This window comes from Chrysochloris asiatica, unplaced genomic scaffold (genome assembly GCF_000296735.1).
Source record: "Chrysochloris asiatica unplaced genomic scaffold, ChrAsi1.0 scaffold00081, whole genome shotgun sequence".
Lineage (NCBI taxonomy): Eukaryota > Metazoa > Chordata > Mammalia > Afrosoricida > Chrysochloridae > Chrysochloris > Chrysochloris asiatica.
Genome location: NW_006408599.1, coordinates 9409051 through 9435806, shown reverse-complemented (window position 1 = coordinate 9435806; position 26756 = coordinate 9409051). Strand labels below are relative to the sequence as shown.

Here is a 26756-nt window from a genome sequence, read left to right as displayed (position 1 = left end):
ATTTGAGAACCTCCGTGGGAATGACAAGCTACAATCAGAATTTGGAAATGGGCGATGTTACAGGACTTGCTTTCTGGGTTGGAGAAGTAAGATAATCTTAGTGAGGGACATAAACACATTGGTCTAGTGATAGCAACCAGATATTCCCTGTTAAAATGGGAACACATCAGATATATTGAAAACTAAAGTCAGTTTCCCCTGACACCATGAAAAAGCTGAAAAGATAACGATCCATTTTACAGTCTTTTCATATGCTGGGCACTCTCCCTATTTCCTCCTTTTCAGGTTGAGTGTTATTATCTCCATTTTACAGATGGAGAAACTGAGGTCCAGAAAAACTGAGTATCAGGTACACTTGGTGGAAAAGGAAGTTGCCGAGTCCTGGTTTGTCACTCTCTTAAGATGCTGCTTTTTCTATACCATTCTGCTGATGCATCCCGCAGCCTAACTGAACTGTCACTAACCTCTTGCCTTGGAGTGGTCTGCTCTTAGCCACAGTTTAGCTCAGATGAGCCCTGCCTCAAGTTGACAGTATCACTGAATGACCAACATAATCCGTGTGTCCAGTCTGAGTCCATCAAGGGCCCAGGACCCAGCACTTTGGCATGACACTTTTCAGTGCTCTCCACAGCTATCATTTTTGTATGGGGGAAGTCAGTTCAAAGGTGACCTGCTTTAGGTAAGACTAGAAATTGAGACTGATCATTCTTGATGTGGCTCACTGTGCAACATACCTCTGACCCACCTTCTTTAAAATGAGACAACCCGTGTTTTCAGCTTCAAGAGTTGGAAAACCTTGAGCCTTCCCACACTTTTTTTTTTTCCCATGATTTCATTAAAGAGATTTGTTGTTGTTGTTGTTTTGCATTGTGAGTGTAGTTCCCTTTTGCTTCTCTTTCAATAAAACAGGCCCTGACAGCACTCTCATTCAGATTATTACAGAGCTGTACCATCTCAGGCCAGTGCATTTAGGAAATACGTTGTTGGCACTCAGCAGTGAGGGAGATGCATAAAGAAAATGTTCTAATGACAGTTGAGTTGAAAGAGCTTTGATCTCCCTCCAGAAGTGTACTCATGGCTTTGAAATGCAGTACTGGCAGAGGGTAAAATCGGGGTGCTTTGGCATTCTGCAGTTGGGCCCCCTAAAACAGACATTCCAGGAGAGCTGCAACCTATACAATGAGCTTCAGGTGCTTGTGTTTTGAACGAAAGTAAGAGGACACAGATACCTTGCTTTTGAGGGGAGGCCCATGAAAAGAACCTAAATTAAGAGACATGTTCAAATGTACCCTAACATTTCCCAAGCTTGTTGCTTATCCTGGTATTTGATTTTTGGCAAAGACAAGGAGAGGGAGGATTGTGGTCAAATATGTTAGGGAAACATTCATAGAGTATCTGCCTTACACCTGTTTTGCATATTAAAGGCTCTGAAAGTTATCATAGTTTAAAAAAATATGCACACACACACATTTAACCTCATTTAACACAGCATGTCCCAAACCCATTTAACTTGGAAACTCTTTCCCTTTAAATATTCATCTGCATTGTGTAGATTTAGTGCAGTTTTTGACTTAGAAAACACTCCTCTAATTTGAAAGCTCATTGACTAGATGGGGACTGTGAGCCATACCGCAGGCAGTGTAGTGGGAAGGGTTCAGGAACTCAGGCAGTACCCTTCCTGCATCAGGACACGTTACTCAAGGGATAAGGGGGTGTGTAATCCCCCCCTGCTTGTCTCTCCAAGCTCTGCAGACTGGTGGGGAATTATGTCTACCTGCATTGGTATCAACATGCTGCTGTACACAGGTTAGTCCATAAAGGTTCATTGCCAGCCTCTTCCTTGACCCTTATTTGTTATGTGATCTTAGCAAGTCGCTTTTTACTTTCTTCATCTCTGGGCTTCCTCATGTATAAATCCATCCTGCTTTGAGATTATGCAATTTAAGGGATAGGTACTCAGTAGTTGCCAATTCGTGGTTGCTCTGTTCTTTGGAGGGACGTTTTAAGGGACATGGAAGGGCACACAGAGATGGTAAAAGTTTGGAACCCACCTTCTAGAAGTTCATAGCCTGATGGAGAATAGTTAAGATAACACAAAGCAAGGGCGGTAAGTATTTGAATAAAAAGTAGGGGAACACTGGAGGGAGAAGTCATTTCAACTGTAAACGATAATGATGATTTGGGCATTGCTAATGGAGTCCTGGTGTGACACTGAGGGATAAGCACTGGATTACTAACCACATGGTTGGCAGTTCAAACTCACGAACTGCTCCTCAGAAACCCTATCCAGGTTCACTATGAGTCAGAACCAATGCCACAGCATGTAACAACAACCAGAATGATTATCATTGTAATAATATTAGTATGATAACAATATTCTCTGCTGGTTAATGAGTTCCTTCTATGTGCCAGGCATCAGGCTGGGCACTGCACTTGCATTGCCTCTACTCCTCCTCACAGTCCTGAGAGGTAACATCATCCTCTCTCCATTTTATAGGTGAGGGTGGTAAGGATGCGGTACATGGAATTTATAGTATGTAAGGTGGACTTTGCAGGGAAGCTAAGATTGTAAAATGCTGAGATCCAGAAAGAAGGATTGTGAGGCAGAAGAGAAAAACAGATAGACATGCTTTGGGAGTAAGCATCATTGGAGTCCAGGATGGACAAGGAAAACAAAAAGTTTGGGGGATAAGGACACCATGAGAATTTGAATGATTGGAGTAGCAGCGCGAGGAGGAAGGCTGTGTGGTGGGGAAGAGATGGGAGAAGCCCCACAGAGGCAGATGGTCAGTTCAGCATCTTTCCCAGTAGAAGAAAACAAGGTACAAAATTAGGGAGGAGAGGGTTCTGGAGGTTCACAGTTTCTGAGTGTGTGCTGGGAATCTGCTAGATTGTTTCACTGAATCCGGCCAGGATCCCTATAAACTTACTGAGAGACGTATAAAGTAACTTACCCATGGACACAGGTCTGTCTATACAACTGTGGATACAGTTTTTGTTGTTAAGTACCATCGAGTTGATTCTGACTCATAGAGACATTGTATAGGGTTTCCGAGGCTGTACATCTCTGTGGGAAAAGAAAGTGGCTAGTGGGCTCGAACTGCTGACTTTGTGGCTTACTGTCCAGTGTTAATCATACATAACATAAATTAACAAACATAGAGTTTGGGCATTGCATTGATTTTTATGCTGGGAGTATACGTTTAAAAAATAAATTTGACTGATTTACAATATAGATGCAGACCAGTCTTCCTATGGTTGTAAGACCAGTGACTCTGCGTAAGTCCCTATACTTCTCTGATCATCAACCCCCTCATCTCTAAGCTTCATTGTAATTTTGACTTGCTGGGGTTTTCTGCCTCAGTCATTGATGAAAGAGAATAAACATGAATGGAAAGGGAATAGAGGGAGGGAAGAAAACAGCCACATGGACTCCAGTCTTCAGTCTCCCCCTCAAATATTTGGAAGACAACACCTAGCTTGGCACTGTATTGGTGAGAAGACTTCAGAGAGCAGACAAAAAACTTGTAGCTACAGAGTTATTTCCTCCATGTGTAAACCCTAAAGAGAGATGGGGAGGAGAGAGGGCAGTGGGGCCAGGGGACTGGCTGACTGCCCTGGACTCCCTTTGGGAACCAGAGACTTCCTAAAGTATGAAAAAAAAAAAAAAAAATCTTACAAGCGAGGGAGCAGCTCCAACATCCCACGTCTCTCTTTGGGCTAGGAGGAATTCACTCCCTGACAAGATTGGCTTTTGCAATTACAACTGAATAAACATCCAATTAAAATGGCTCCCCCACCCTACCCACCCATTTCTTCCTCTCATGAAGCTCTCTCATGCAGGAGGAATGGGGCAGAGAGGTGATTTCTCTAATGACATTTGTGTTCTCTGCGGAGACAACGCTTGGTGGAAATGGACAAATCAATGAGAAAGTTACAATTATGTGAAAGAGCTGATCCAAGAAAATCTTCACTCCTGTGTTTTCATTCTCCACCCACACATTGTTTCCCTTTTCTCTGTGGCCCTGGATGAGCCTGGAAATAAGGGCGAGGTTGTAGGAAGAGTTGGATACATCCAAGTTTGTATTTGGCCTTGTCACTGGTAGTGTGATCTCCAAGCCTCTGTTCTTTCTGTACAATGAGGGTAAATAAAAGGAATAATTAAACATGTATTAGTCCCTGGGTGGTACAGGTGGTTAATGTGCTTTGCTGCTAACTGAAAAACTGCTAAGAACCAAGGTTTGAATCGACTCAGAGACACCTTGCAAGAGCTTGACCGTCCACTTCTGAAAACCCAGCCAGGGAAAATCCTATAGAACACAGTTCTATTCTGATACACATGTGGTCACCATAAGCCAGAATCAACTTGTTGACAGCTGGTTCTAAATACCTACTAAGGATTTTCTACATACTAGTTGTGTTATATATTTTGTTGTTTTGTGCCGTCGAGTTGATTTCAACTCATAGTGACTCCATTTGGCAGGACAGAGTGACCACTGAGGAATGGCAGATAGAGACAGGCTGCGTGACTAATTAGAATGGTGTGAGAATGAACACTAATGGTGAGCAGACCAGTTCAGTGGTGGTAAGAGAAGTGGAGGTGAAGTGGCACTTAGGGATGTCTTCCCAGAGGATTGATGGGTTTAGATTTGTTCATCAGATAGACAGAACGGGAACAGAGTCCCTGGAAGAGGGAACAGAATGAGTGCCGTGCAGTCAAGAGAGATTACCAAGCATGCTGTTGTGTGCAGTGGTGTTGTCAGACATAGTAAGAAGTGTGAGAAGGAGCAAGGAACATGAGGCTAACAGGAAGGCAGAGTCCTGTTGGCTATGAATGAGGAGTTGGACCTCACTCTTGCTAGCATAGGGAAGCCGTTCTACTGCTTCTAGAAAGAAAATGAAGAGAATCATCATTAAGGTGTGCTATTGGCCAAGCTCTCTGTGAGCAGTCCTTTCCATCTATAGAGACAACGTTAAGAAAAATGAAAATATTACCACCCAACTGTGTACACGAGCTGAAAAGTTCTTTTGGCCTCTGCTTCCTTCTCTGGAAAATGAGGACCAGGTAGTGGTTTATTCCAATGTACATGGGATCACCAAGTTGGGGTCCAACGTGACAGCAGCTGACAACAACAACCACCTCACAGTGTTATTAATAAGGTTATCGCTGTTGGATGTTGTCCCTGTTGAGTCAATTTTGACATGTAGCAATCCCATGTAACAGAGCAGAACTGCCCCACAGGATTTGGGTTTTTTGGTTTTGTGTTTTAACTCCCATCTTTATGGAAACATATCTCGAAGTCTTTCTCCCATGGGGTTGCTGGGTGAGTTTGAACTTCCAGCCTTTTGGTTAGCAGCCATGATCTGAACTGTTTGCATCACCTTAAGAAGGTTAAAAAATATAATCCAAGTAAAGTCTGGATACACGGATAGGCCCAACAAACTTCAGATATCATGATTTATCTAGACTTTATCTCTTCTACTATATCAAGCTGCCTGCTTGCTTATTGATTTATTTCTTGTCTTTCTCAAGAACGACTAAGAACTGCTCACAAAGATCTCTAAAACACATCAGATCAGACACAAAATGTGGGCTGAAAGAAACACAAAAATGAGAGCAAGCCTCTATTTAGAAAATGAGTCATTGAGTAATAAACCTGTGACCCACCCAAAGTAGAAGGCAGTCCTCACATTTAGACTTTCTGTTCTGATTGGAGAATCCTTACTTCACAAAGGAGGAGCTCACATTCACTAAGCACTTACGATGCCGTTTTCTTTACATAGACCATTTCTTACTGTCTCCAAAGTGCATCTGTTTCTCCATATTAAAGAGTTGGTGGTTGTAGTCCAGGACGTTATTTAACTTTCTATCTAGGTGGGTCTCGTATGGAAGCTACCCCAAATTACAATAACCCCTCTCATCTATTTTACAGATAAAGAAATAGAATGTAAAGCTTACAGAATAATTAATGGAGGTAGCATGATGCCCCACTGAAAAGAGCATAGATTTCTGAGCGAGAAAGAATTGATTTTGAATATCAGCTCTGAAACTTTGGGCAACGTATTTAATAATATTGAACCACATGTTACTCATCTTGAAAATGTAGTAATAATGCCTCCTTGCAAGGTTGATATAATGATGCAAAACCATCCTCCTAGTGCAGCTCTTATACTTGCCAAATAAATGGTCCAAGGTCCATAGTGAATGAGGGAAGGAGGCAAGAAACCAATACTAAAAAGTTTCTCTTTCATTGGCTGTTCTTGATCTGTACTCTCATTATAAGGCCCTGCCCTCAGACAATATACTGGATTGCTTAGATATACAGGGACCGGTAATAAATAAACCTAGGTTCAAAATGAACTTCTGGCAAGTAAACTCACAAGGACTGAATTTCCTTATCTGTAAAATGGGATCAGTCCATTTATCTTGTAATACTATAGGATGATGTCTAAGATCTATCACTTAGTAGGTGTCACTTATTTGTGGAGTATCTCTGATTTGAATGGTAGGTTTTGGACAATGATAACAGACAAGGTTCCTTTTTATTTATTTATTTCAGAGCTTACTTGGATGTTAATGAACTGAAGAACATTCTTAGATTGGATGGAACAACACACCTCAATATCTTCTTTGCAAACTCCTCAGAGGAGGAGTTGGCAGGAGTAGCAACTTGGCCATGGGACAAGGAAGCCCTAATGCACTTAGGTGAGTGAGTCTTTGATACTTCTTCAGGGGCAAATTGGAGTACTACAGTAATACATTTAGTAGTGATGCTGCTGCTGACGATAGCCAATGGTGGTGGTGGTGATGGCGAGGAACCCATTTATTTATTGTTTTCAATTTACAAAACTCTACCACTCCTGATCTCATTTTAACCACTAATGCTCTGAAGGAAATAACACAATATCATTAACCCTGTTCTTCTTGGTGTGGCGCTATAGGATAAGCACTCGATCGCAAGGTCGGTTTGAACTGCGTGATTGGTGGTTCAAACTCACTGGCTGTTCCTATACAGGTTTGTTATGAGTCAGAACTGACTCCACAACACTTAAAAATAATCAACAAAGAAACTAAGGCCCAGAGAGGAAATGGGGCTTACCCAATGTCACTCCCAAGTCAGTGGCAGAGCTACAACTGGAGCTCAAGTTTCTAACTCTTTACCTAATGTCCCTGCCTCCATTTTATGCAAATATCTTGTCAGCCTGGTAATCGCCTTGTGCTGGTGTGACCAGTTATGGGTTGACTTGAAAGACACCAAAGAGACAGAGAAGTGAGTTTGTAAGAACGCTTTGTTCCTCCATAGTCCACCCACCAGCATCCTGCATGAGGAACTCTTCTTACATTCAAATTATGCATCTCCGTAAACAAGATCTATGTTTATAAAAACTAATTACCAAAAGTCAGAAATGACAAACTGGAGTTCTTTGATTTTGATTTTTCCATGCTCTCTTGCAGTACACATCTATATATATGCCTATATGCCTTTTTTTTTAACTTGTGCGTATTTGAAATCATAGCATAGATGTGATGTTGTGTTCCTTTTCCCCATAATATCATCCTGTCTGCATTTTTCCATGTTGCAGCAATCTTCAGGATTACTTCCAATGTTTTTCACTTAACATTACAAAAGAAAAGCATTTGCCTGGATTATTTCCATATCTCTAAAGATGAACATTTTAAATAGTTGCATAATATTCCATTAAGTGATGACACTATAATATGTTAGCCATTTTCCCCTTGGTGAAGTACTTTTAACAGTGAATAGTTATGACTCAACAAACATCTTCATTTGGGAATATGAAGGCTTAGCAGATAACAGTGATGGAGGGATCCTCAGGTCTATCTGGTCTCTCAGTGATACACCGTGAGTCCAGTATTGCTCTCAGTCTATGATATTCTGGAGATTACAGGTACTGATGCTGGGCAGAATTGACCCACTTTCCTCCAAACTACTCTCATAAGAGAGTGAAACCACATGTGTGTGCATGCATGTGTATCATTGTATGGGTGAATAGGGATAGATTTATGACAAATGTGCAGTACTTCTCAGCTGGGCAGATTTTACACCCTAAGAGACATTTGGTAATATCTGGAGACAACTTTGGTTGTTAAAAATGGGGGCATATTATTGGCATCTAGTGGATTGTTATTGCTGTTAAGTGTCGTCAAGTCAGTTCCGACTCATAACGACTTTGTACAGGGTTTCTGAGGAGCAGCTGGTAAGCTTGAACCTCCTACTTTGCTGTTCAGATGACTTTGCAGTCCGTGCATTAACCCACAGTGCCACACCAGGACTAGTGGGTAGATGCCAGAAATTCTACAAGATGCAGGACAGCCCCTGTGCATTGGAAAAGCAACTGGAAAGGTTGTGATTGGAATTTGAGAAGAATTGAATATCAGGTTGTTAAAGTTAGAAAAAATACTCCTGGTAATTCCACAGATTTCAGAGACTGGCACAGATCCATCAATATGGAAGACTATAAATCCATATCATGTTATAGTATTTCAGGATGATGTCAGGCTCATGCTATCTCACCTTTCAAGAGAAGCAATGAAATAGGACTCTGGCCCAGTGCTTGGGCTCTATGGAAAGTGGTGAGTGGGGAGGTGATGAGATCAAATGAATAGGGCCATCCTGAGCATCAAATCTGAAATCTCATTACTATTTCTGGAAATATATGTGGGACCCCATACTCCTACTTCCTCAATGCCAAGGCTTCAATGAGAGCCAGAGAGCCATCACTATTTAATTTTGAGCCTACAAGAGGCTGGGGAAAGCTATCAAATACATTCTTTGATTTTGATTCCTCCCAACCCTATGGAGTACCTACGGCAGTGATACCCATATCCCAGAGTATCCCCATTTTGGTAATTAGAAAATTGAGATCAGAGTGACTTACTCAAAGTCCAAGGCTAGTCTTTAGTGGAATCAGATCTTAATGCTCAAAAGGTCATTGGTTTCAGGGAGGTGAAGTGACTTGTCCACATTCACACAGTTGGTGAAAATAAGAGGCAAATCTTGACTCATCGTCTAATTCTAAAACATATGCTCCTCTTCAATATACATGGACTAGGATTGAAGAGCTCATTGAGTATGGATTCCTGGACAATCATTGTCCCTGGTAATGGCAGTGGACACCACTACTGGAGAGACCCAAAGATCTTATGATGCCAGATTTCATAGGCACCTGTGCTCCATTAGGAGTGATCAAGCTGGCAATTCTGGGGCAAGTATCCTTATGGCAAGCTCTTCTTCTCAAAGCTCACCCCTGTCCTCAGTCTGTTGTTGTTGTTGTTAAGTGCCATCATGGTAGTTGCAACTCATAGCAACTCAAGGAGCCGCTGTTGAGTATGGACTGCCTACTTTGTGGTTCAAACCAAACTTGTGGTCTAGTGCTTTATCCCACAGAGCCACACCAGAACTTCTTACTCTAGGACTCTATTTATTCCAGACATGGATCCTTGCTTCTCAAGTTGCCTTCCTGACTGCAGCCTCCCATAGCTCCTGTGCATGTAGTCAGTTACCATCTGTGTGAATTAAGGCACTGAGGGGTTAGCCTCCTTCCTTCTTAGTTGGGTGGTCTTGAAGAACTCTCTGAGCCTTAGTTTCCCATCTGTCTAGTGATAATCAACATGTGCTGAATGACCAAATGAAGCCTTTTCTCTTTGTCACTTCAGACAAACAATTGAAACCTCTGCTTGAATTGACTTGCTTTGGTATTTCCAGTATAGAGTGTAACAGCCTTCATGCATCAGCTGTCTCTTGAGTGTATGTTGATAAGAAGAGGGATTTTGGATCAGAAACATATTTGGGGGAGAGGAGATGACTTCATTCGCTACAAATACTTAGCTTCCTTTTGACCCCTCTTAATTCCACTAGGACAAAGCAAGTTCGCTGTGGAATAGTCTAATAACTCCCTCAGGGACTTACATGTAGAAGATATTCCACACATGCATACTGAACAGAATTCTTAAAATTCTGCAGTAGAAAGAACATAAATGTGGGGATCACACCATCCTACTCTTAAATTCAGCTCTATCAACTTACCAGCGATTTGCTCTTAGAAGAGTCACTTCAGTTTTTGAGCTTCACTCTCTCTATCAGTTAAAGTGTTCAGCTACTAATGGAAATGTTGGCAGTTCAAACACACTAGCCTCTCCACAGAAGAAAGATGTGGTAGTCTGCTTCGATAAAATTGACAGCCTTTAAAACACATGGGATGATTCTACTCTGTCCCTTAGTGTTGCCACGAGTTGGAATCAACTCAACGAGTTTAGTTTGGTTTGGGTGACTGTATCAGGAGAAGGGCGAAAACAAGACCCATAAAAATAGACTGAACACAGTCTGACTGTGAGTCCCTTCTTCTTCCTTCCATCTTGAATAGCAAGCAGTTTAACCCAGGACCTGGAGTCTCCATAGGTACATCATTTCTCACTACTGTGGAAACTCCATCCATCTGTTCCCTCTATTTCAATCCATTGTATTCAATGTACAGGTCTCCTGCTACCATAGTAACCATGGTCACAGAACCTGTTCCCAAATTTTATTAAGCAGAATCAACTCTTTCTTGTTATTCTTGTTGTGTGCTGTTGAGTTGGTTCCGACTCTTAGAGATCTTGTATAGGGTTTTCAAGAAATGGCTGGTGGGCTTGAACTGCCGACCTTGTGGTTAGCAATCCAGTGCTTATCCTACAGTGCTACCCCAGGATCTGACTTATGGTGACCCCATATGCTACAAAGTAGAATTGCTCCATAGGGTTTTCTTAGCAATAATCTCTACTGCCTTTCTTTTGCAGTAAATACATATCATGTCTTTTTATTATTATTATTGTGAATTGAATGACAGTTTACAGAACAAACCAGTTTTCCATTCAACAACTCATACATATTTTGTAACATGACTTATCCCACTTCCTCCCTGTTTCAAATTTCATGCTTCAACGCCTCCACTTCTCTTTATCTCAATGAATGCATTATTTTTGTCCTGTTCTTTTTCTTTCTCTTGCCCATAAATCCAGCATGTATTTAATAAGATCAAAGTGCAATAAGCACGATGGCCCATATTGAAACCATAAAATATTAATTACTTTGCAACATGAAAGCCTAGTGTTGAAAAGAGTGGCTGCCTGATGCTTTAACTGGAAGAGGACTATATGGAAACTAATAGGTGCAGCTACTGTGTGCTCAACTTATTTCTGTGCATTGAATACTTAGGAAAAGATGTGGCAACTAACTTTTATTGCCCTTATATTACAGCTGAGGAGACAGAGGCTCAGAGATGCCAGTCAGTTCCACAAGTTCACACAGCTAGTGTGAAGCAGAACCAGGAATTTAGCGAGGTCAGGCCCACTCCAGCTCGGCTCCTGGCTGCCACTTCCCAATCAGAGAGATGTTGATCCACTGTAGTAGCACTAATCAAATCCAATATATTGGAACCACATTTTTGTACCTCCCTCTCCTGCTGTTATGCCATAGACCCCTAGAAAAATCCAGGAGTGGAAACAGGATTATGTTTCATGATATGATTGACAGAAAATAATTGAGAGAGATTTCCTGTCTCCATTTTTCTTCCTCCCTGACTCTCTCTCCCTCTCACATACATACACACACACCACACACCATCTCATACATCTATATCTTTGTGCTAGAAGGCTCAAAGCAGCTCAGAATTAATAGACTCCATGAGCACAATGACTGAACAGGCTCGCTCTCTCAACAGTTCAGTCAGAGATAAAACTCTTGACTCCTGCTTCAGGCTCACCAGTCCAAAGTCATCTTGGTGTTCTTGCAGTTCTTCTATAAGATGCTTCTCTGTGCTTCAAGTCACTCCTTACAAAGTTGTACATATCTCAATTTAACCTTCCCTTAAACACATTTAAATTTAAAAATGAAGTCTGTTCTCTACCCTTGCCTCTTTTTCCATCTCTCCAATGCCTAATGTGAACCTGAAACACATCTGCTGAGATGTGTTCTTCTGTGAACTAAGCAATGCACCATCTTCTAAGGGCATGGGATTAACGTACACTTCTTCTCAAACTAGAATGTACATCAAATCACCTAGGAATGGAACATGTGAAAATACAGGGTCAGATTCTGTAAATGAGGGGTGAGCCCTGAGAGTCTGCATTTCTCATAAGCTTCCAGCTGTTGCTGTTGTGGCTACTACAAGAACCACACTTGAATTATCAAAAGGTTATTGTTGTTGTTGTTGTTGTTGTTGTTAAGTGTCATCAAGTCACTCTGACTAATAACAACCCTATATAGGGTTTCCAAGGAGCGACTAATGGGGTTGAACTGCTGACTGGTGGGGTTGAACCTTGCAGTCCCCTGCTAATCCTACAGCTCCACCCCAGGGCTCCAATAGTAAGTAAAGCCCGAGCTGTGTGCTTACATGTGATGGCTGTTGTTCTTAAATGCTATTGAGTCCGTTCCCACTCATAGTGGCCCTGTGTGGAGTGGCTGGTGGTAAGTTTGAATCATTGGCCTTGAGGTTAGCAGGCCAGTGCTTGATAATCACAGCAGGAGGCCATGTGATTAGACTCCAGAAAACCTCATTAGATGGGTCAGCATTGAGCAATAGATAATCAACACATTTAATGAGATGTCATATTTCAGGCACTGTGATAGGCATTGTTTCTTGGTGGGGCAAACAGTTAATGTACTCGGGTGGTAACTGGGAGTATAGAAGTTTGAGGCCACCCATAAGTACTTTGCAGTCTTGTTGTGACTCTGTGAGACCTTACTGAACCATAAGGTCAGTGGTTCAAATTCACCAGCTGCTCCTCGGAAACCCTGTACAGGGTATGAATCGGAACCAACTCGACAGCACTTAACAACCACATAAGTACCTTGGAAGACAGGTCTGACAATCTACTTCTGAAAAACCAGACATCAAAAACCCTATGGAGCAAAGTTCTACTCTAATACAAATTAGTTTATCATGAATTGGAATTGGCCTTTTAATTTTTGTTTTGTGTATGTGTGTGTGTTAAAGCATTAGCAGTAAAAGTCCGAGAGAGAGTTTTGACTTTAGGAACCCAAGGTCTAAATTCCAAGTCCATACTTACTATCATTCCTCTGAGAATCAGGGACTCTCACTGGCTTGTGAGATGATTAAGTGACATTGTACGCATGGAATATTTACCGCAGGGCCTGAGGATAACATGGGCTATGATGTTCACTATTATAATGGTGAACACAATGTGGTGCTAGCCTTCTTGAGAGTTCCCTGACATCAATTATATTTCAAAGACGAAGAATGGAATTAAGAGATGGTAATTGACCTGACCAATGTAACAAGGTTAGTGAAACAAATTTAGAATTAGGACTCAAGGTTTCTGACACGCGTGTGCGTAGAATGTTAGTGAACCAAGACAGTCTTATTTTTTTCTAAGAAAAAAAGTTTTAACAAGAAAGGCATACCAGCCCAGAAACCTTAAATCCCTGAGTTCTAACCATACCATATCCTTGGAAATAGTTTGAAATCACCTTGATTAAAATAAACTCATCCCTATAGGCATTGGCGTTGCTATCTGAAAAAGGAAGGGATTACACACATGACTTTTGAGATGATGCCTTATTCCAATAGCCCATGATTCATGTCACAAGTTACAGAAGCTCTTTGTCAGTGGAATCAAAGGGTGGCTGTTTTGGGTAGTACCCTTGATTGATTTAGGGGTTCTTGCACCAGGAGTAGGATGCTCGGCTTGCCTAACCCTCTCTTTCGTCTCTTGCAGGTGGCATTGTCTTGAATCCATCTTTCTACGGCATTCCTGGGCACACCCACACCATGATCCATGAGATTGGGCACAGTCTGGGCCTCTATCACATCTTCCGAGGCATCTCAGAAATCCAGTCCTGCAGTGACCCCTGCATGGAAACAGAGCCCTCCTTTGAGACTGGAGACCTCTGCAGTGACACCAACCCAGCCCCAAAACACAAATTCTGCGGGGACCCAGGGCCAGGGAATGACACCTGTGGTTTTCATAGCTTCTTCAACACCCCTTACAACAACTTCATGAGCTATGCAGGTAGGAGCCTACTTTTTGCAGGGTGTTTACTTGTAGGACAATGGACAGATGGCAGAGCAGGGCACTGAAAAGCACTCATCTGTGAGTTCCAGTCCTGGCTCTGGTACTTCCTGCAAGTTATTTAATTTTTCTAGGACTGGGATTGTTTCCATCCCAAAGAACCGGAATAACATACCTTCCTTGCGATTCAAAGAAACGGAAACTGAAAACTTCAGAAAAGCACACTTTAGGATCCTGTAAGCTAACCAAAAGTCAGGAAACCCAGGTGAAAGACCTTCCTCTGTCACTATGTCATCTAATGAGTTTGGATCTACCATTTTACCTCTCTAGGCTCACTTTTCTTAAGAAAATGGAATCTTTGGACTTGATGTACAAGGTTCTTTTTAGTTTTCCAGCTATATTTTTTGAAGTTGGTAGTTGTTGAACTTATATATTTTTTAACTTAACCTCGGCCCTCCTTTGTTGCTGTTAAGGGCCATCAAATAGGTTCTGACTCATAGCACCCATGCAAAAGGTTTTTTTTAGGAGCAACTGCTGGGTTTGAGCTGCCAACCTTGTGGTTAGTAGTCCAGTGCTGATCCTACAGTGCCACACTGGGACTCTAGACCCTCCTTAGATTAGCATTAAACTCTCATCACAAACCCCAAATAAAACCTACTGTCATCAAGTCAATTCCAACACACAGTGATCCTATGTAGGGTTTCTGAGACTCTAAATCTTTACGGAGCATCTAGTGGGTTTGAACTGTTTACCTTTTGGTTAAGAGTCCAGTTCGTATTCTACAGAATTTCTCAGGACTCCTTTAAAACTCTCCTACTCCCTTTTAGGACTGCTGGTGTGGCGCTGTAGAATCAGCCCTGGACTGCAAATCACAAGCTCAGCAGTTCAAACCCACCAGCTGCTCCTTGGAAGCCCTATACAGGGTTGCTATGAGTCAGAACTGACTCAACGGCACTTTTTAAAAAATGAACAAAATGCTTCTGATTTTACAAATGCACAATTGTTGCATAAAATTCAGTGTTTATTTTCCTGAACTAGTTACAATTCAACCGTAGCCATTTTAGAGCATCAGGGAGCATGTTAAGAGCTCATGTGTGGGTTCTAGGATGCTCTGTGTTTCTTGTTAGCATATTATACACCAATGTCACTACTAGACCATACAGCACTTTTGCTGAACTAGAAAAAGATTCCCTTTTTCGGCATTCACAACCCTCACAACAAGGCTCTGCAGTCAAGAATCCTTGTGCATCTGCGCAAATGAATGTGGTAGCTGAACAGCAAGCTCTTTTACAATATCCACTTTAACTGTTTCTTCCTGCCAGTGTTGTTGTTGTTAAGTGCCGTCCAGTCGATTCTGACCCATAGCAACCCTGTATAGGGTTTCCAAGGAGCAGCTGGTGAGCTTGAACCACCGACCTTGAAGTTCAAAGGGCTTTGCAGCCTGGCACATTAACCCACAGCGCCACATGAATTCTGGAGGGTAAATTTCATTTTATACATTGCTAGATCCTAGCAATGACCCAGTACTTAACAAATGTTTTTTTTAGAAAGTAAGGGAGGAGCGTAGGAAGAGAGGGAATAAAAAAATGTGTAAACTCTACTATAATGAAAGAAAAAATGAATAGACCCTACTATAATGGATATGGAGTCCTGGGGTGATGCTGGACTGCTAACCACAAGTTCAGTTCGGTGGTTTAAACCCACCTGCTGCCCCTCAGAAACTCTCTACAGAGTCACTATGTGTCAGACCCAACTTTATGGTACTTAACATCAACAACATCATAATGGATATATGAAATTGATTCTTTTCATTAATGATATTTTCACTTGTATAACAATTTATTGTCCATAAGTACTTTGATATTCACAATCTCATTTAATTCTCACAAGAAGATCATGGGATCTTGGTGATGTTATTTGCCCTAGGTCCCACATCTGATAAAATGTTGAGCAGAAACAGAGACTGAAGGGCTCTGACTCTAAGTGGTCTTCTCCCTTCTCTTATGCCACCCTTCAGAAGAGCCTACCTGATGGGCCGGTGGGCAATGGAGCTACTTGGATAGCTTTCTAACTGTTTTCCATACATCAGGGGGCTCAGCCCCTAACATTGTTGGAATCTCCAGGAAGCAACCTTCCATTTGAAAGAAGTGGATTCGATGGTCTCTCGTGGCCTTGTGGCTTTCCCATTTGGCCTGGTGACCTCTGAGGGCCTGTGCAGTGTAAGGCACATACAGTCCCAGCCTGAATTCTTTGGAAGGGTCCACACCCCACCTCTGACACCACAAAGAGGCATTAGGTTTAGGTCGCTGCAAAAGATCAGGGTGCTGGGTATCTCCTCAAAAGCAGATTCCCACTGGGTTCCCATTTCCTGGCCAGCAGACATCCCACATCCGGTGCCCTGGCCCCTCACACAGGCGTGCTTACATTCCATCTCTGTAGCACCTTTCCTTGGCCAGCTCAATGCACATGGAAAATAAACAATAACATGAGTTTGGAAGCTTGCCTGCCTGTTAGGGACCTAGAAGCTGCCACTAGCTACCAGACCCCCATAAACTAAATCTTTTTTCTTTTTTGCTGTTGTTCCCCTTTGTACAGATCTAAAGGTTGATTGATTTACTGTTGTTTTTTTAAAGGAACCCCTCAGCTCAGTGACCCATTAACAGCAGAACTAATTCACTGAGCTACGATAACAAACTTACACCCGCAAAAGCGTATTCAAGGCAACCACGAGCTTTGAAATGTTTGTTTTCCTTAGGATCTCTGATAGATGAGGTGACAAAAGGAGCTGGATGAAATTCAAAATGCAGAGCAGGATCAGGTTCTCAGGCTGTGAAGAGAGGAAGGGACTCCTGCAGTTAAGGCGAGAAGACAGGGACTTTGCCAGTGAGCGTCTTCTAGCGATTCTTCCTTCCTGGGTGTTTTCTTCCCAATTGACTATGTTACCAGTCAGAGTTAGTGTAGTGCTGTCCAAGAGAACTTCTTGTGAGGATGGACATGTTCTATATCTGCATTGACCAGCATGGTAGCTACTTGTTGAGTACTTAAAATAAGTTCTGTGCACCGGAGCAACTGAATTTCTAGTTGCAAATAATTTTAGCTAATTTAAGTCTAAATGGCCATACATGAATGATAGTTGCCATATGGCATTGTAGGATAAGCACTAGACTGCTGACCACAAGGCCAGTGGTTCAAACCTACCAGCCACCTCTCAGAAACCCTGTACAGGGTTGCTATGAGTTGAAACCGACTTGATGACACTTAACAACAACAACATACCACTGAAACGTTAAAATAACACAATGGGTAAAACCGAAAACAACAAAGCAGTTGCTTCAAGTTGATTTCAATTCATGGCACCCCCATGGGTGTCAGAGAAGAGCTGTGCTTAGGGTTTTCAAAGCCTAATTTTTTTCAGTAGATCATCAGACCTTTCTTTCTTGGTACCTCTCTGTGGACTCAAATTTACTACTTTTTGGTTTACAACAAGCACATTAACCCAACGCTATTTATTAGTATCACATATATTTTCTGGGTACAGAAAGTGGAACTCGGGTTGGTTAAATAACTGGCTTAGGGTCATGCAGATCAGACAAAGTAGAGGTGAGATTCCAATGCCCATGCTATTTGGCAAAATAATCTGCCTCATGGACTTGAACCAAGCAGACACCAGGCAGGTGATCGGTAATTCAGCAGACAAGATAAACCACCAAGAGTATGGTCATGCTGGGCTGACTGATAAACCTTATTCAACAGATAGAAAGGCAGCAGCCTGAAGATAATAGACCACAGGGGCCAGGCAAGAGGGCATTCCAGTCAGGGCCTTCTCCAGTTGGTGCAAGCATGTGTTGTTAACATCCTTCCGGGTGTCAGAACCTTTTAATATACGCATTTGCTTTGATGCAGCAATTCTATCTCCAAGGAATAAGTCCCAAGGGGGAAACACAGTTTGATCTGTTTAAAGATTTACCTTTAAGACTGTTCTTAGGCATGTTTATTCCCCAAATGTTCTTTAGGCATTTACAAGATGCCAGGCATAAAAGAGAAATTCTTTATATGTGTGGAAAATTAGAACGGGCTCACATGCCTACTGATAATGGATTGCTGAAGAAAATCATGGGACACCTATGTGATAGAACATTATGTGGCCAACGCAGAGGATGTGGAAGACCACTGAGGGCCAAGAGCAGAAACAGACTGATGTAGTGGTTCAGAGCATTAATTTTGGAGTAAGGGTCCAAATTTAAATACTCCTTGTCCTCGCTTTTTGACCCTAGACAAGTGATTTCAGCAGTACCACGGAAGGTAATTATACTTTGCTCAGGTAATAGTAGCTGTAATCCTACACTTAGCACTGTCCTTGGTACCATAATTAATACTCAGTGACAATTAGTCATTTTTTGTAAACTGTTTGTTAACTATTTAATGTAGAGAAAGGCCACAAAGCCTTATATATAGTATAAGATCTGAAAATATGTATGTGATTCTACGAGGGGACTTCAAAAAATTCATTGTAAAATTCCATTACTCTTTCATTCCATTTTTCCATCAACTTTTTGAAGTCTCCTTGTATATGAATATATGAGTTATAGACATTCACTGCAGATATACATCCACTAAATATTTATTTTATTATCTGTAGATAATAGGTTTAGGGTGATATTTATCTCTTTGTCATTGTTTTTGGCATTTTCTAAATGTTCTAAAATGGAGATAGGGCACTCTCATAAATATTTGCCATCATCATCATGATGATTATTTTCAACCCAACAAAGAAGACGGGACTTTTAGGTTGGGGAGCTAATTTATCCATACACTACACAAGGTTTAGCTTGTTAATTGCTCCCATCAACCTTGTTACAGAGCTCGTAAGGCCTTATGAAGGAGCTCTGGTAGTATAGTGGTTACGAGTTGGGGTTCTAACCACAAGGTCAGCCGTTTGAATCTACCAGCTGCTCCCCAGGAGAAAGATGAGGCTTTCTGCTTCAATAAAGATTCACAGCCTCAGAAACCCAGTACAGGGTCACTGTGAGTTGGAATTAACTCCGTAGCACACAGCCACCACACCATCAGCCTTATGAGGCAGGCAACATCATTATTCTCTTTTAGAATGAATGAAATGAGGCTCTCTCATGGTAAGCATTTTTCCAACATCTGTCAGGGAATGGAGTCACCAAGTCCATCCCCTGAACCTCCAAGATCTATGGTCTCCGAGCTACAGATGGAGACTTGTTCTTGAGACCAAGACTTAGTTAGCAAAGCCGGGCCACTATACCAACAGCATAGAGGTACATACAATCTCCTAGAGTGTTAATGTCCCCAAAGTCCTTTCTGCTTAGGAACAAGATGGGCACAGAAGACTAGATTGGCTGAGCTTAGAGACAGTGGTCAAGTGTCTGCAGATCTTGGGAGGGGTTGCTTATGGGGCAGGAAGGCAAATGGGCTGACTCTAGACATTAGCTAACTGAGACAGAACATTTGTGATGAATGCAAACCCTCTGGAACCTCACCCAGGATTCTTGATAGCAGCTAAGTCTCTGTGCGGTGTTTTAGAACAAAACTTCCCCTGGCTTCAGCATTGAAGTTCAAATATGTTCCACTTACCTTACGAAGTTTTATCACATGCATTTTTCAAACTTTTAATATTGACAAACATGGAAATGACTAATTGCTGAGTTATAAAAGGAAAATATGCTTCTTTGGCAGGGATTGGGGAACATATCAGAAGTATATAGACAACTATAGCAGCAACAACTACTATAGTTTTCACTCACCATTTACTCTGATACGTTCATCGAATCCTCACAACAGCTGTATGGAGCAGGTGGATATAAAGTGGAGGGTCAAAGAAACAAAGGAGGACTTCAAACGAGATGTATTTGCATAGTGGCAGCAACAATGGGCTTAAATATAACCATTTCGAGGATGGTGCAGGACCTGGCTATATTTCATTCTGGTTATATAGGATCGCTTCAACTGGAACCAACTCAACAGCACCTAACAGTGACAAAATGTAGATGTGGAAACCGAGTCTTAAAGTTCCTTTTTATTGTTGTTGTTGTTGTTGTTAAGTGCCTTCGGGTCGGTTCCGACCCATAGCGACCCTGTACAGGGTTTCCGAGGGTGTGAATCCTTACGGGAGTAGAAAGCCTCATCTTTCTCCCGCGGAGCAGCTGGTAGTTTCGAACTGCTGACCTTATGGTTCGCAGCCCGATTCGTAACCGCTACGCTTTTATTGTAAGGCCTGATTAATATTTTATTCCGTGGTTGTGGCTAAAAATACATAGCCATTGCTCTACTAAGATGAACGCTCTTATTACCACCATGGTCTCTACTTGACAGACAAGAAAACCAGGCACCGAGGACATGAAATGACTTACTCAATTTGACTCCAAATCTTGCATTCACTAACCTAACCACCCAGCCATCTTTTCTTGACCATCATTCCCCTCTCCTAAATATAATTCATTCTGTGGCCTTTCCATGGATTTAAAAATGAAGTGTAAAGTTCACAGTCACAAAAGAAAAAAGTGCCAGATGACTTTGCCCTTCTCAGACCTGAGGGATTTAGGGTCTGTTCTCCAGGTAACAGGGAGCCATATTTTGTGTGGTTTCAAGAAGTTACATGGTAGATTCTGGACTTAAGACTTATGCAATTAGTTACTCTTTTAGAGTGCTTATGAAGGGACATCAGGCTAGTCTGTTCCTCCAAATATATTAAAACCATCCCCAGGGTTCTGCAAAGAAGACTGTCAAAAATTACTTAGGGGATCAGAGGCAGCTTCTGTGTATAACCTCCTCCCTCACACTCCCGTCCCTTCCCCAAGCTGGATTCTCAAGGCTGCGACCAAATGCCCAGCACCTGCCCAAACTTATTTTCTGTTTGTTTGATAAGGGAAGTGAGCTTGTGCTGCAAGATTCCCAGTGGCAAGTTTGTTTTCAGATCTGGACAGCCGTGTGCTCCTCTGTCTAGAGCCCAGCTGCAGAAGACCTGACCAGTCGGATGCCTCTGGGAAGTGGTGTTTAGGGAAACCAAGCCAAAACAGTGACTTACCCCTGGGACAGCTGAATAAAGCTGTAGAGATGAGATGGGAGGCAGGTGCCTTCCCTTGAGCCCGTGTCTTGAGTCTTCAGTCTGTATTCTAGAAAAGAGAGAGTATCGTTGGACCTAATGAAATCTTCAAGATGGTGTACCACCAGAGATGGATGCAGAGATGAGGACATGGAGAGACAGAGCAGCAGAGGACTCTAGAAAGGCTGTGTGCTGGTGGCTAGGAGTCAGGCTTGTAGAATATGCCCTTTGTTTGTTTAAATGATTATATATTCCTGAGTGTTTTTGTGTACATCCCCCTGCAGGAGAAAGATGAGGCTTTCTGCTCCTGTAAATATTACAGCCTCAGAAACCCTGTACAGGGTCACTATGAGTTGGAACTGACTCCACGGCACATAACCACCCTCCCCAAAAGCACGCCCCCCTCAAAAAAAAAAAACCAGTAGAGGGAATAGAAGCAAATACTGTTGAATGATGATGCATGGAGGAAATTGTAATCATTGCAATGAAATGATGAGTGTCAAACCGATGTTCTCCCATGTAAACTATTATTCAATTCGCAATAAAAACTTAAAAGAAAAAGTAAAAATAATGGTCTTCCAGCCCCCTCAGACTCAGGCTCAACTCACATTAATCAGGTACCTGCAGGATACTTCATGCATACAAGATCTCATTCAAACTCAGCAAATAATCCTATTGATTAGAAGCACAGTTTTAAAGTCAGGACTGCCTGAGTTCAAATCATAGATCTACACCTAGTTCTGTACTCTAGGAAAAGTTGCTTGCCCTCTCTCAGCTTCAATTTCCTTATCCATAAAATGGAGAAAATAATAATATTTACTCCCCAAAGAGTGTGAGGATTGAACCTGTCTAAAGCACCGTGCACCTCATCTGGCTCCTACTAAGCACTTAATAAAGGCTACCTGCAACATCAGCATCACGATAGTAGTATTGTGCAGATCTTATTGTCCTCAGATCCGACATGGACATGGAGGATTGGCAGAGCCTAGGGGGTTCCTATCTGCTTAATTCTCTGGCTAGTGCTCTTTACAAGGAAGTATGCCTCAGTGTTCCTGTAAACCTTCAGCACCTTTTCCCAGTCTTAACCAAGCAATCTCAAACACCCACTTCCTTGGAACCCTTCTTATTTGCTTTCCTGTCACCACCTACGTTCTCTTTCCATTTAGTTGTGGTTGGCAGCCTTATGACGAACTTGACTCAAATGATAAGCTCGTCTTCACTCCATACCCACACTAGTAGCTCCTCAAGAGCAGGGACTGTCTAAGTTCCATTTTTCCATGCCCTCTGACACAGAGCACAGAACATGTAATAGATGTTCAGAAGGGTCATTTAAAGGCAATGTCAATGCATCCATGAGGAGCTTAATGAATGTATTAGTGGATTATGAATGTGAAGGAGTAAGAGAACAACCAAGTGCATAAACGAATGATTGATGAGTGATTGCATGAGCAAGGGATGAATGAGTGGTGTAGGAGGGAAGGAATAAAGGAATGAGTGACTTCTGGCCAATGGACTTGGGACACACAGAAAGCAGCTTGTCTTGTCCTTGTCCATTTCTATTGCCTAAGTCAGAGACTTACTTTTTCTGTTCCATCCACCCTCCCCTTCTTGCTGTTCCAGCTCACCTGTCTCCAGAAGTGATGACTATACTAATTTGTTCACAGACCATTAACTCTTGAGCACAAGAAGAGGTCAGCCCTGAGTTGGCAAGGGCTGGGGTGCTGGCTCCCTGGACACCAGGAGACGTCATCATTCTCATGCATGCCCGCCCGTGCAACCTGCTTCTTATCTTTCCCTCTGACTGCTTGCAGATGATGACTGTACTGACTCCTTCACGCCCAATCAAGTCGCCAGAATGCACTGTTACCTGGACCTGGTGTACCAGAGCTGGCAGCCCTCCAGGAAGCCGGCGCCTGTTGCTCTCGCCCCCCAGATCGTGGGCCACACAACAGACTCTGTGATGCTGGAGTGGTTCCCACCCATCGACGGCCACTTCTTTGAAAGGTGAGTGTGCTTTGTAAAGTGCTGACCTCCTACTTTTCCACACCCCACTCTGTCTCCTGCCAAGGAAAGGGAAATTTGGAAGGGAAGCAGACTTGAAAAGGGATTTTAGTGTGCCCTTTGTTCTCGTCCTTGTTCAAAAGTTGGTTCCACCTACTAGCACAGGGATTGGTACACATAGACACATTGTAAATTTTGGGTCAGGAAATAAATGAATGAATAATTAAGAAGTAATAATATACATTTTTTAACTGACTGATTAGCTTTCCTTTATTACTGAAATCTTGGAAACCTGCATTGGCAAAAACCTTTACTGAAATGAAGGATTGGGTTTCATCTCTGTGAACTCTGGTGTTGAGACTGTCATTGGTCATGGTTAGATACCTATGTTGTGCATTTATACATACATACACACATATATATGTCTATATACACACACAAATATATGTATCCATATGCATACCTATACTGGTATATTCCAAATCTTTGCCTGAATATATCAGTTTGTATATATATGGAGTCCTGGTGTGGCACTGTGGGTTAATGTGCCAGACTGCAAAGCCATTGAACTGCAAGGTTAGTGGTTCAAGCTCACCAACTGCTCCTCAGAAACCCTATCCAGGGTCGCTATGGGTCGGAATCAACTCAACGGCACTTAACAACAACAATATATATGTTGTTGTGAAGTGTTGTGTCTCAATATATACATATATTGAGACATAGGTTACCTCATTTCTGCTCTATTGTCTGTCGCCTAGAAACCATATGACCATGACCTTGGACATCCTACTGTCTTTTTCTGAGCCTTATTCTCTTCCTCTGAAAAGCAAGACTAATGATGTCTCAGTGGCCTGAAGTTAGAGACCTGAATTAAATGGGCTTTTGTGGTACCTCTCAACACGAGCAGTTCTTGAGAAGCCTGAGCTTTAAGGGAATACGATCTGAAAAGGACACAAAAAAGACTAAAACATTTGCATCTGTTTTGTAACTTAACTATAATAGAGAGCAGATTAGTATATTACTACTTCCTTCTGCTTTTCTTGCGGATCTTTTATCCAATAATAATTATATAACAATAATAAAAAAAATATAACATTAATAGTGATTAAAATAATGACACTAATGATTAATTAATATTAATCTGTTGTTGCGGTTGCTGCCATTTATCAAATGTTTGCTACTCTGTGTTGGACTCTATTCCAAATGCTTTATCTACAAGGGCTCATGTAATCCTTCCAAGAACTCTGTAAAAGGGAGATCATCGTCCTCATTTGCCAGATAAGGAGGAAACTGGAGCTGAAAAAGGCTAACAGATTTGACCAAGAACTCATAGGAAGTGGTAAGGGCTGGGTTCTGTTTGGCATGTGCTTTCATTAAGTCCTTCCAAAACCAGAATCATGGTGATGTTCTCCCTCCCCATGGAAAAAGCCACAAAGTGCAGCAAGCAGTTCACATTATACTCACACACACTTGTGTGCTCGTACATGTGCATGAACATATGCATAGAAAATACATTAGCTCATGGTACCATGTTATAGTTGGGCTCTAATTGTTCACACCACCATCAGTCCCTGAATTTGGAACCTTTGTTTGACAGCTGAGTGAATGTGATCCTGGGAGAAGGAAATGTACTCCCACACCCCCTGTATAAAAACCCCTTCTCCTTGCCCTAACCCACCCTCAAGGGAAGCTCAGAGCTGGGTTTGGGAAACCTCATGTGACACTTCAGAGCAGGCTTTCCAACAGCCCGAAGATTTATTTATTTTTTCTGTGGTGATGAGAAGTATCAGACTTTTGGTCAAGCCTTGGCCTCAATTCCTCTTAAAAATGGAAGTTTTGTAAATGAAGCGTCCTGTGTATGTGTTCAATTTGTATTTCATAAAGCAGTTATTGTCCATTAAATAAATACCATCTGATTGTTGGAAACCTATTGGAGGGTTAATTGTTGTGTAATGAGATATGTCTCTATTACATACTGCCCTCAGCTTCAATCAATATGTTTTTAATAACCTATAGTCAGTTGGTACTTGAGGCTCATACAATAGCTATTCTGTTCAGTCTAAGATTTCATAACGGAGTTATCATATGTTAAATTAAAGCTGACATTTTAGAAACATGTCTAATTAGGGTTAAAAGCTACGTCGACCATAGGCTAAAGGAAGTCAGTCCACAAGTTCAATAAATTGTTGCAGAGAAATGGAACAGCATTTTATGTCTATTAGTCTCCCACACAGAAGGAGCTGATATTCAAATTGGCTTAGTACAAAGTGTGCAAGCTTTGAAATCAGTTCTCTGTGTTCCTCTCTCAGTTTCACTACTCCCTGTTTGTGAGAACTTGGGCAAGATAACTCACCTCTGAGTCCTATACTTCCTGTAGGAAATTCAACAAGACGACATCTGAGATTTGCCTGGTATTGCTGCCCATCACACACTCTGCATTCAAGAAATATTTACGCCCATCTTGGGCAAACTTTTCCAGCACTGTTTAGCTACTTGAGAATTCTCTTTCCCTATGAAACCTCTGGCATTTTCCACTACATCCATCAATGCCAACTTCGCGCCCCTGGCCATCCTCATGTCTTCCTGCTGTTCCTCACATCTGTGGGCTAAGAGAATACAAGGGTTTTCCTTAAAAAAACATATTCAGGTCCTCCCAGAGCCTGTGTCCTCACACATGGGCAACTGAATAAATAATTCAAGGCCACCCTGGTTTTTCTAACTCTTTATTTCTATCTCTCTTGAAAACATGTGTTGACAGGATGGTTTCAGTTATCTGAACAATTGGCTGTGGTGTACTGAAAAGAGCCCTGGATTGGGAATCAAATACCCTGGGTCTGAGGTCTTTGTGATCTTATGGATTTCCACCACCTGGTCAGCCTCAGTTTTTCTATCTGTAAGCCAAAGGCGAGTCTAGCCTTTCTTAGCTAATGTTCCTCTTTTGACTCTCAAAATGGAGATTTGAATGACTATTATCTCAATTCTCACAAGGATGCATAGGAGAGGAGTTAACTTACTAACACACATAACTAGTATCATTCCAGTTGCTTATGGATGTCTTGTTGTTGTTATGTGTCATCAAGTCGGTTCTGACTCATTTTGGTTGTTACAACTCATTGGTATACTTAAGTGCTGTCGAGAAGGTTCTGACTCATAACAACCCTGTGTGGGTTTTCAATGAGTTGCTGGTGTGTTTGAACTACCAATGTTTCAGTTAGAAGTCCAGTGCTTATCCTGCAGTGACACACCAGAACCCATTGTTATTGCTGTTGTTATTAAGTGACGTCAAGTCGGTTCTGACTCATCATGACCCTGTACAGAGTTTCCAAAGAGCAGCTGGTGGGTTTGAACTGCTGACGACTTTGTGCTTTGCAGTCTAGTGCTAATCCTACAGCACCATACCAGAACCCATTAAAGCCCACTAAAAATCAACTACTGCAGAGTCAATTCCAACTATAATAATAGAAATGTCCAATGTCTTCACTGACCAATATGGTAGCTCGTATCATCTATGGCTGTTGTTGTTGTTGTTGTTGTTGTTGTTAAGTACTGTTGAGTCGGTTCCAACTCATAGCAACCTCATATTGGGTTTCTGAGACTTTAAATCTTCATGGGAGCAGAAAGAGCCATCATTGTCCCTGTCTGGGAACACCGAAT

General features: G+C 42.0%; 1 protein-coding gene across 1 annotated transcript in view; it reads left to right on the top strand.

The window, feature by feature from the left end:
- The window catches only part of PAPPA (pregnancy-associated plasma protein A, pappalysin 1), a 302780-nt gene that overhangs the window by 57703 nt on the left and 218321 nt on the right, over positions 1 to 26756 (top strand). The window contains exons 3-5 of the mRNA XM_006865683.1: positions 6561 to 6706; positions 13739 to 14032; positions 22913 to 23105. Of these exons, the coding sequence (XP_006865745.1) occupies positions 6561 to 6706; positions 13739 to 14032; positions 22913 to 23105 (633 nt within the window). The remainder of the gene's footprint in view (positions 1 to 6560; positions 6707 to 13738; positions 14033 to 22912; positions 23106 to 26756) is intronic.